Genomic DNA, 12,073 nt, shown 5'->3' with positions numbered 1-12,073 from the left:
TTTCACAACTGCAGTGATTTCCTGAACAACTGTGGCAAGAAAGGTCGCAAAATGGGGCAAAACTCACTTAACAAATGTCTCACTTAGCCACAGAAACGTTGGGCTTGATTGTGGGCGTAAATCAAGGACTACCTGTGCAGCCAATATCAGTCCACAGCAAATGGCTGCTACCTGGACTGGATGGGGAAAGCAAAAGAACGTCTTGCCTCAGAATAACTGAAGCGACCGATACATACTGGTACCTTCTTCAGAGTTTCCACTGCCTTGAGCTGGAGTCAGGACAGATTTGTAACAATAGAGACTAAGCTAAGCATTGGTTTAGGGAGCAGAAGTAGGCAGAATAGGTCTTGCTAATTACAGAAGGACATGTTGCAATAACCCTGGGAAAGCTATAATGATGTAAACTTACAACAGCTAGAACAGAACACAACCAAAATACTTAATCTGCCACAGTAGTTAGTTTACAGCTGTAATTAGAAATAACAAGACCAAACTATTCCTATTGCAGAAAGCAGCAGGAGCATTCTTCTACGGGCATTATGAAGTTACTTTTTTTCACGAAGTCATCACTCTTCTTTGGCAATTCATACTTGTTCCCTTACCTGTGGTGTTAGGAGGGGTGTTCAGGATTGTTTTTAGAAGCTTCATGTCTTTAATGTTATGAATATAAATAGATTCTTCCAAGCAAACTATCAGTCTCTGCAAGGATAAAAAAAATGAATGCAAAACTCTTGTTATACATGAAAAAGACCCCAAATGCTGCCAGATCTCATTAGGGCATGATTTAGTCACAGGATAATTCAAACTACCTTCAAGGGAGCAAATAGGGAGATTTGTAGTTTTTTCACCTTTGATATGTATTGCATAATTATATCATTTTTTTTCTTCAGCATTTTTTTGTGTGTGGAAAAAAAGATGATTATCGAAATGATAAGCTGAAACAAGACCACAAACAGTTCTCTGTTGTGTGCCATATTTGGTATTTGAAAACAGAGACAGTATAACTCAGAAATAGCATCTGGCATATCAGCCCCTATAGTTCTCTGTGACATAGGAGCATTATCTTTACAAAATGTTTTACCTCAAGTAAATCAAGCTCAATTCCTTATGATGATTCCACAACATTTTTCAAGAATCCTACGGTTGAAAAGGATTTTGGAGGCTTTCTAGTGCAACCACCTCCCAAGGCAGGAATCCTCAGATCAACCCAGGCAAATCACAGTTTAATGTTTGCTTGAAAATCTCCAACGATGGAATATAATTAACAGATTTCATTTGCATTCTTGGCATGGTGAACAGATTTGATTTGCCACAACGTCCTTATACCCACTGTTATTTTAAAATGTCAGGAAATTTTAATCTTTTTTTTTTAAAAAAAATAACTTTACGTTGGGATAATATGCTCAACATTTAGGAGTAAAATGGTGATTATAGCATATATAAGAGCTATTGTAGTTTCTGTATTATGAAAGAACACTGGAATAATGAATCAATGGACACACTTGCTCCAAAATTACGTGACTGTATCATATCTTTCTAGCTGTCAAGATAATGCTGTGCTGTGCAGAATATCTATTTGGAAAATTGCATTTATTGAAGTTGCTACAATCCTGTATTCATTTACCTGGAGGTCAATTCCATTAAGCCTATTGGGACTTATTTCTGAGCCTACATTAACTGTATTGAAGATGTACTGTACTGAAGATGCATATTAGCTAATTCAGCTAATTATTGAATAACCTAAAGAAAGCTAGCCAATTACAAGAAAAATCCTAATACTGCAAATAAGAACATGATTTCTTCTTTTTCCAGAATCTTTGCGTAGTAAAAACAGGAACTAAATATCACCTCGGACAAATTGCTAATGGTATAACCAAGTTGTGACCATTTAGTTACAACAATCTAAATCTCTTAAGTTTTCTCAAGGAAGACACAGAAGCCACTTACAGGATCTAGAGGGGCAAAGAACACAAAGCATCTGAAATCGCTCTAACAATGAGCCTGGCATCCTGAGGCCGCTGAAAATGTAATTTTTTAAAAAGGAAACTTAGTTCATAAAACCCAAATTTGAAATTATTGCAAAAATAGGATTCAGTACTTAAATCCTTTTTTTAAGAAAACAAACTCCATTTTTTCCTAGCTACAGCATTCCAAACAAGGACTGTCAAGTGATTGAACCATGTTATTTCAATAAACATGTTATTTCCAAATAATCTAGCACTATATTTTCCAGTACCTCATACACAATGCTAAAGTAATCAGATTTTCCACTGAAATGATTCATGCAGAAGAGAGTGTATTCTGAGCTTGTGTCATTATCAGTGGTAAGTTTGGATTCTGCAATGAAATATTCTACTTTTATAACTTCTAGGATTCCCTGTGAGATCAATGTGCTGCCTATATAAAGATCCCCACTTGGTGTTGAAACTGGCTACTTATTTAAGCATAAGCCAATATTCCCTTGTCTCATTTCCCCATATCTCCTCATATCCTGTTTTGTTTCTAAATCCTTAAAAAGAGGTCTGACCAAAAATGCACACAGTATTCCCAGGAATCCATTTATACACTGATCATTGAGCTCTGAGTAAAAAGAGAGAGTTCAGCAGTTCCCAAGCCAGTGAAAAATAATTTTAAAATTACACTGAAAGCCTTACAACAGGTTCAGCTAGACCACAAAGTGCCCCTGAAGAAACGATATATCCAAAATTCATCAAGACTTCCCCAAGCATTGGGGAATTTTTCCCCTCCCTCTTTATTCTCTATAGTTTTAGCACTTGCCCTCCTATTTTGATCAGTGTGAGGGTTCAGAATAACATTCCAGCACTATGCCAACCTTGAGATTAGATTCTCCAGTGATACCTTAACACTATACATGCTGTTTTGTAATGGGCCATGTGCCTGAACCTAAGTTTTAGATTCCAGTGAGACTCAATTCTAAGTGCCAACAAAGAAAACAGTCATTAATCCAGAAGCACATTCCTCAGAATTCTGGGAGTTGTAGTCCACACATCTTAAAGCTACCATGTTTGAAAAATACTGGTCTAGAATGATTCAGTCTCCCACATTCCTGCTGGGACAAGAGAGAGAAATCAATAAAAAAGGGATATTTGCAAACTTCACCTGGCACCAAAAAGCATATTAGAAGGACAAAAAGAAAAGGATAACCGAACAAGGGTAAAATGGTTCAATTATAAAGAACAACTTGGGAAAGTGTAGATATTCAGTTAAGGCAGTTGCTACATGGCAAGTCGAAAATGTAGGGATTTTTTCTGACCATAAAAACAGCAGAAACATATGTGTCCCTCTCAGGATCACACAATGAGACCCATTACATGAAAAGGTCAGGACAAGTAAAAAAAAAAAATCCTACCATACGTAGCGTATTGTTAGCTTTTGAAATTTAATTCCCATTGAAGTGGCTGTGTTTACAACAAAAACAAAGTGTTCTGTCATTTGAAAGATCAAATAATTTCTTACTGAATAAGTTTTCATGGATAACAATCCAGATCATATAGGTATTTAGAGAAGCAGATTGTGATTATAATTGAAAAATGTGTATAGAATAATCAGTCAGCCTATCCAATGACAAAATACTTCGTTGCTGCAATGGTGGTGAACTTAAGAAGTCATTGGTGATGGATAGTTGTAAGTTTTGAGTTTTCAAAGGATTAAACACATTTTTTAAGATAAGGCCTCATGTCCAAGCAGCATTCTCAAATGTTCAAAAGAAACAGTGGGAGGGCCATGCCTTCATTCCCAGCTTCAATCCCAAAGGATCCTGTTGGATCTTCCTTAAACGGTGGTTTATAAAATTGATCTGATAGAAAATGGCAATTTTCAAAAGTCAGTGTTATTAGGTACAAGCAAGGCAAGATGAACTCCCCTACATGGTTGAAAGTTATGACAAATTCACAATCCATAAAGAATTTATTTGTACAACCACAAATTAGAAGCTTCTGGAGAAATCATAAAGCAGTTTATCCAAAATTCTAGAACCTTCTTGCTGAGAATCAGAACCTGATCCAATCCAACAAAACAGGCTCTTAATTTCAGAGGAACAACCCATATACATGTTCCAATTTCCAAAAAATTCTGCTTATAAACTATCATACCCTTTTGCCAACTGGAAACCAGATTTGATTTTGCCAAACATATGTGACTAATAATGATCTGGCAATAAAGGGCTTCATCAGCTTAATTGAAAAGGATTCCTCTATTCTAAAATAGTAAAATTTTCCATGTATGTGTCCAATCAAGAAAAATAACCGCACAAAGACTCTGACACTTTTCATTCTTTGCAACAATAACATGTCATAGTTTTCATCATAATGTCCTTAGCGCTTTATGTTAAGGACTACAGCCATGCTTGACAGACGGCATTCCTCACTCATCATATTAGATGCTGCGACTATAATAGAAGGGAGATAGACTATGAGAGCAAATAGATCAGAGGCCCCCAACCTTTGAGGCACCAGGGACCAGTTTTGTGGAGAGAGGTTTTTCCATGGACCAGTGGGGGTGTGGTTTCGCGGGCTACCTACATTCCACGGATGGGGCTTTGCTTGTTTGCCAGCCCAGTTTCTGTCATGCTATGGCCAGGTGCCGGTCCACTGAGGACCCTTGAACTAGATCATTTCATAAAATGAGAGGAATATGATGCAGTTCAACTAAGATTGAAGCTTGCCTTTGATACGGAATAGATGTAATAGCAATAGCACTTAAGACTTATATACTGCTTCATAGTGCCTTGCATCACTCTCTAAACAGTGACAGCATTCACACACACACCAAAAAAAACCCCAACTATATGGATCCTCATTTTACCAACCTCAGAAGGATGGAAGGCTGAGTTAACCTTCAGTCGGTCAGGACTGAACTCCTGACAATGAGCAGAGTCAGCCTGCAATTCTGCATTCTAACCAGTGGGGCACCATGTTAATGAGTAATTAAAGATTACATCACTCTGAAATATAAGGTAACCATTCAGTGGCCATGGGTTCTTTTGAGCCCATGAATACATCAATACTGACTAGATTTACACACTGGCTTATTAGCAGGTGATACAGGCAAGTAAACCACATGGTTTAGCCTGGCATGTGAATCTTGTCTCTTATAAATAAATACTTTCCAAGAAAAGGCTAGAAAGCTATCAAACGTTGAATGGTTCTGAAAGGGAGTCAGAGAAAGATGGATGCCTTTCCACCAAGAAAATTCAGATCATTTACAGTCAGAGAAAAAAAAGCCTCTAGATTTTTACCTGACGGTTGAGCCGGATGGAAAGGATATTGCTAGAATAGCTGTAGTTGCAGATTTCCGTCCCTTTCTTGAAATGATAGACATTCATCTGTTGCGGCTTAGCCCGACTCACTACTACCACCAGACTGCTGGAGAAGAGGCGCTCCACAATAAAAACATCTGGTATTTCATCTGGATGGAAGAGTAAAAAATTGTCAGAGAGATAGCAGCATGTTTTCAAAAAGGAAGGGAAAACTGATCAGTTTCATTTCTATCCTACAATATTCTATTCCAATATCAATGAAAAGGCCAAAATGCCAATTCCATTATTCATTATCCATTATTAATTCATTTTCCATTCCATCTTTTGATTTCAAACTCAAAGGCAGCTTGCAATAATGAATGCAAAATAATGGAACACAAATGCAATAAACATGAAGACCAAATTAGTTATTAAAATCATTATCAATTAAAAGATATACATATCTTATTACCGTTTACTTAAACTCTAGGAGAGTAGAAATAAACACAGTCTTTAAGGAACTGCTCTGCAGCCTAGGAGCCACACGAGAGAACTACCAAATCAGTCAGTGGCAGCATCTTCAGAGGATTTTTTCCTAATATCTTAGTGAAGGGGCAAGTTCACAATGGAAGAGGTGGCCCTATAAATTAATCTGGCCCTAATCTGTTTAACTTCAAAGCTCAACATCAGGACTTATTATGAGATGCTGCAGCTATAATATATTAGAAGGGAGATGTACGGTGAAGGCAAATGGATCACTTCACAAAATTAGATATGAAAGATTGCAATGTTTCTGCTTTTCTGCAGGCAACTGACAGCCAGAGCAGATAATTCAGGTGCAGTACAATCCTATACTTTGCAATGGTAAGCAACTTGGATACCAGCTGTAATTTAACACAGAAAATCACAATTAACCACAAGAAGAAAGAGAAAACTTTCATGTAATTCTTGTAGCTATACCAGCAGAGGTAGTGATAAGCAAATCAGTCTGAAGCTAGAAATTCTAACGCTAACATAAGGTTACCATATCTAAGCTGCAAAAATATGGATCAGGATTACTTGGTGACAAAAAGATAAATTTCTGAATCTTTGCAGGACAAGTAATGCAGCCCAAAATCTGTTGATGTTCTGGGAAAAGAAGGAACACTTTAATATACTTTGTAATATACAATAGCTGGTATTTCTTTGGGGCCAGTTATTCTCAGCCCAACCCACCTTGCAGGGTTGTTGTTGTGAGGAAAATAGGAGGAGGGAGATGTATGGATATGTTCACCACCTTATTTGTAAAAATAGTAAAGGCAGGATACAAGCAAGTAAGCAAACAAATAAAATATTATTGCTTTTAGGCATACTTGAAACTGAGCTTTTGTTAATTTAGAGCGGCCTTTGTATATGTCAGAATCTCTTTAGAATATGACTAGCCAAACCATGTAACTGAGATGATGAAGAAAGGTTATAAATATTAAATAATTAAGTAAATGTATTATCATTAAATGTGCATGCCGCCCAAATCTTAAAAACTGTACGTGGCTCAGATCAAAGACATTACAATAAAATCAGTAAATATAACAAGATAAAATTAACCTTTAATTAAAAGGACAAAAAGTCTAACTTTCCATCAGCATGTTCTACTCTGTATTTACAGCATTTCATGTTCAAGAGCTTTAAACAACCAGCTTTAAAATCAATTATCTTCTATCATGAAATGTAGCAACACAGAGATATCCCTTTGTCTGCCTGAGTCACATGTAAAAATACTTGGAATTCTGTCCTTGAATAGTATGTTGTGTTCTGATAGTAAGAATATAGTTCAATATATCCTGACCTACCAGGTTATGTTGAGCCACAAATTAAGTTCTACTGCTTGACTTTACATTGCTGAAATTCCCTCGCTTCCTATCCTGAGTCAAAACTATTTATTCACTATTATTCTCTTTTAATTTTTTATGTACAAAGGTACACTTAGTCCTCAATGTGTAACAGTTTATTTAGTGACTGTTCAAAGTTACAACAGCACTGAAAAAATGACTGATGGCTGTTTTTCACACTTATGACTGTCGCAACATCCCCATGGTCATGGGATAAAATTTTTGGATACTTGGCAACTGACTCATATTTATGATGGCTGAAGTCAAAACTATTTATTCACTATTATTCTCTTTTAATTTTTTATGTACAAAGGTACACTTAGTCCTCAATGTATAACAGTTTATTTAGTGACTGTTCAAAGTTACAACAGCACTGAAAAAATGACTGATGGCTGTTTTTCACACTTATGACTGTTGCAACATCCCCATGATCATGGGATAAAATTTTTGGATGCTTGGCAACCGACTCATATTTATGATGGTTGAAGTCTCTGGGTCATGTGATCAGCTTTTACAACTTTCTGACAAGCAAAGTCAATGGGAAGCCAGATTCACTTAACAACCGTGTTACTAACTTAACAACTGCAGTCGTCCACTTAACAACTATGGCAAGAAAAGTCATAAAATGAGGCAAAACTCACTTAACAGCCATCTCACTTAACGACATAAATTTTGGGCTCAACTGCAGTCTTACATTGCGAACTATCTGTACATATTTTTTAGGTTTTTCAGAAAATTTAAATTTACCATGTGCACCTTTGTTCTGGTGTAAGTTTAAATACTTGCAATAAGGTGTTTTCAACATACCTGCATATATGATTGTACTGCACAGTACTGGCTTCCTTCGACAGATTCTCCCTTTGACAGATTCACCATAACTGCCCAAATTGGAGCAGTCTTTAAATGACAGCAGAGAGTTAACCTTTTATGTAGCTTTGTTGCCATTTAATTGTACAGTTTTATACTCCAAATATGGTAGCTTACTTCGGTGTTAGAAGTTCTAGTCCCAGATTTATATTTTCTTCTCTTTCTTTTCTGGCACAGTGGCCAGCAGGGGATGAAAGTTTCTATTTCTGCATAAAATTAATCACAGTGCATTTATACCTCTCTGCTGCCATTTTGACACCACAGCTCAGATACTGTTGCCTAACTTTGAGGATTAACAATACCCAACAGTTTCTGTGAGAGCTGCTCCAACAAACCTAAAGTTCAGTCAACAATATAATTCAAAGCATAAAACTCAGAGAAGAAAACTTGAAGTTAAGTTGTATGTATTACATTTATATCCTGCTTTTCAGATTGTTTATATCATTTGGTTAGTCAATTCCTTTCTTCTGTGCATAGTGTTGGTTCATACTTCAGGTATGTTTTAGTGACGTGTCTTATTTTGGTTTCTGCTCATTCCTGCATTTCTGGGAGAGCTAAATCTTGGGAAGTAGTGTTAACTATCAACTTTGAATTTTGTAAGTGGAACTCCATGGGAAATATTCCTGTGGTCAAATCTACACTATTTTTGAATGTAACTTAGTAACAATCAGTTTGAGTGTAACTTAGTAACAATCAAATATGAAAAAAGAAGAGTTAGTTCCATGGAAACAACTAACAGAAACATCAGTTCTGAAATGGCTGGAATAAGAGTCAATGAACTCACTCGCTAGAATAATATTTAGCTGATGGTGGATCAAATGTCATGAGGTAGGAGAATAGCCCTTGGCCCACTCCCAACCCATGCAATCAAGAAAGCTACAAGAATGTAAAGACTTCCATTTCTGCCTTGTATAAAACAAATCTGCAGTTCCATATCAACCAAAGCTAGATCAACTAGGATTAATCTTAATTATAGTTAGCAAAATCAGTTAAATTCAAAATGCAATTTATTAAGCTATCTTGCATGTAATAATAATGATAACAATGAAAATTTACTTGTACAATTTGTTTGGACAAAACACTAAATTATGTTAAATCTAAAACAGAAACCTCCAATTTCTAGGCTGCTAGAGACATCAATAGTGCCACTCTCATAAACTCAATCACAGCATAATATATATCAGGATGCAGTTATTCTGTGCTAAACAAATCTGAATTATTTTGATCTAACTGCATTGTGTTTAAGAATAAAAGGTCTTTATGTATCAGGCATCTACTTATAACCTCTTCTTCCACCCCATAAATTGTGCTTTCTTAGCAATGACCTTGTCTCAAATGAAGGCAAATATACGTGTCCCAGGATAATGTTGCAAGATCCAACTTGAGTCAGTCACTGTGATCAGAGCAGTTCTGAAGAACCGGTAGTGGAATTTTTGAGTAGTTCAGGGAACTGGCAAATACCACTTCTGACTGACCCCGCCCCCATCTATTCTCTGCCTCCCGAGTCCCAGCTGATTGGCTGGGTCTTCTTTGCTTGCCCTGCACAGGAGAACAGAGCTGGAAAGCAGGTTAGCAGGGTGGGAACGGGACTTTGCAGTAACCTTTCCCCAAAAGTGGGGTGGGAATGGAGATTTTACAGTATCCTTCCCCTGACACGCACACCAAGCCATGCCCACAGAACTGGTAGTAAAATTTTTGAATCCCACCACTGGACCAGAGGTTTAGTCTTCCAAGCTTTCAAACTCTGGCCCTCCTTAAGGAAAGTCTCTGTGCATGTGTGTGTGTGGGTGGGTGGGTGTGCGCGCGCATGCACTGCATTGTTCTATGATTAGTATTTACATAAAGAGAGAAGTTCCCCAATAATCAGCTCCAGCATGATTCCGAAAGCTTGAAAGACTAAACCTCTGGTCCCAGCGACCAACTCAAGACTGGATCCTGCATGACCTTGCCTATTTATTTCGCAGCTTTCATTCTGTGATTCTTAGCAATGTCATGCTAGATAAATATCATTCTCAATCATCTTATTTTAAAGAATTATAATAAAACAATTTGTTTTCCTGAATAACTAAATGAACATAGTGTTTTTAACTCAATTGTTTAATTGGGCTCCTTTTTATTTAGTTTTAGGATGTGTGGAAAACAGATCATGTTTTATGGTCATATTTACACAGAAATATTGATAACTCAAAAAGGTTCACAAGCTTTTAATCAACACTATACTGGTATCAAACGGTAGAGAATTTCCCACACCATTTTGATTTATTTAGCAGGCAACTGTCCCTTTAACATAGCTGCATCTGGATGGCTGCTTGAATACAAGTAAGGCTGCGGCCGAGAAGTGCCATCCGCTTTCTAGCAGGAAAGTTAAAATGAATTGCTTATTTGGGGCACATTAATGTGCTATAATGCAGAATAGAAATTATCATCAACTACTATTTTGTCATGCCAAAACACAACAGACTTAACTGCTTTCATGGACCTGATCCAGTTGTTCCACAGAACTCAGAGAAAAAAGTCTGTATCCAGTTTTGGTTCCAATGGCCAAGGAACTAGAGAAGAAAAAAATGACACTAATTAGATGCAGCAAGATACATCTCATATAAAACACTCTTGGAATATTTGGGTATTTTTTCCACAAATAGCTATAGTGGAAGACTAACTAGGAACCACAGGCATGTCACTCTGAATATATGAAAAAAAATCAGACAATATAAAGAAATAGTTGCCACACTAATTCAACTAGTCCCAGTTATTTGAAGTTATTTGAGATATGGAAGAGTCCTTGAGAAGTTATTTGGCCCATGAGTGGATCAAACTTTTTTAAAAAGAGGAATTATCATTAGGGCACATGGAAATACTAAAATATGTAAAGAATAAGGAGGAAGCTCTTTTTCATGAAACTACTCTGAAAACAATAAAATGGAAGATAAAATAAAAGTCAAGGAAAGAGAAAGATGGCAAATGATGAATAGAAGATGATGCAGCTTTCAGCAAATGGTTAATGAGAAGACAGATTTCTGCCACTAAAGTTAATCATTAAATAATCAAACGCAATACCAGATTTCCTTCATGATTTTTTTTTCTTGGTAAGTTAATAAAATACTCTTAATGCATTTTTATATTTAAACAAAATGCCAAAATCCAAAAAAAAAAAAAATGAAAAAAGGGTGAAAATGTCACATCCTTTCCAAGTGATGCCATTTTGTCATATTTCACAGTCTCGGTGTTCATTATTATGTATGATCCCAGATCAAAACAGTACAACAGCATTAAAAATATATATATTATCAATATTAATTGATTGCTTATGGGGCCATCCCTCCTCCAACTGATTTATTGGGCTGTTTCAATTTACTGTACTTAATCAGGCTATCTGAATCTGAGACAGATATAGGTATTATTGTCACTCTCACCTGAACTGAATGGGATAAAGATTTTGTGCTGAATAGAAAACGATCTCTCACAAAATCCTTGAGATCTGATATTCAGTGCAGAACAATTCAATAATCAGAGCTGATGCAACTAATCTCCAAAAGGCAGCCAGTCTATTTTTTGATCTTGTTGCCATTACCAACTGCCATCAAGCTTCTTTGACAACATTTAACAGCATTTCTCTTGTCTGCTGTTAATAGGATTTATATTACCTTCTCTAAAGAGCTACTTCCAAATGAAAGATGCTTTAGAAAGTTTATCTATTCTACTCTTTCTTATTGCCTATTCCTAGTATGGAAAGACTAAATAATCTTTGAGTTAAATTCTGATACCCTCAAGGGTCACACAAATACTTAATCTGTGTCATTGAAAGAACTGATCTGTTTTGATAGCTTCAAATAAGCAGAATAGCTTCAAAGGAACTGAAAAAACAACACAGAACTCTTATAGATTTAAATGAATTTGAAAATCTCCTAACCTGAAACATGAGCATTTGCATGTTTATTTACAAATTGCTGGTGAAATATGACTCAGAAATCAAATAAAGACTAATGTAGAAAGAACTAATCTCTACGAATTGTTTCACATTCAGGAGATCTATTTACCTTGGTTGATCATCTTATGCAAGAGCATCTCATATGACATCAAA

The 12,073-nt window shown here is 36.3% G+C and overlaps 1 protein-coding gene across 1 annotated transcript in view; it reads right to left on the bottom strand.

Moving 5' to 3' along the window:
• The window catches only part of WIPI1 (WD repeat domain, phosphoinositide interacting 1), a 45,673-nt gene that overhangs the window by 25,803 nt on the left and 7,797 nt on the right, over positions 1-12,073 (bottom strand). Inside the window, exons 2-4 of the mRNA XM_026711200.2 lie at positions 10,459-10,541; positions 5,258-5,427; positions 603-699 (exon numbers count right to left, since the gene is read on the bottom strand). Coding sequence (XP_026566985.1) covers positions 603-699; positions 5,258-5,427; positions 10,459-10,541 — 350 coding nt within the window. The remainder of the gene's footprint in view (positions 1-602; positions 700-5,257; positions 5,428-10,458; positions 10,542-12,073) is intronic.

Source organism: Pseudonaja textilis, chromosome 2 (genome assembly GCF_049901715.1).
Source record: "Pseudonaja textilis isolate UNSWEBS1 chromosome 2, rPseTex1.2, whole genome shotgun sequence".
NCBI lineage: Eukaryota > Metazoa > Chordata > Lepidosauria > Squamata > Elapidae > Pseudonaja > Pseudonaja textilis.
Note: the sequence above shows the minus strand (reverse complement) of the source record. Positions and strands in the feature narration are given on the sequence as shown.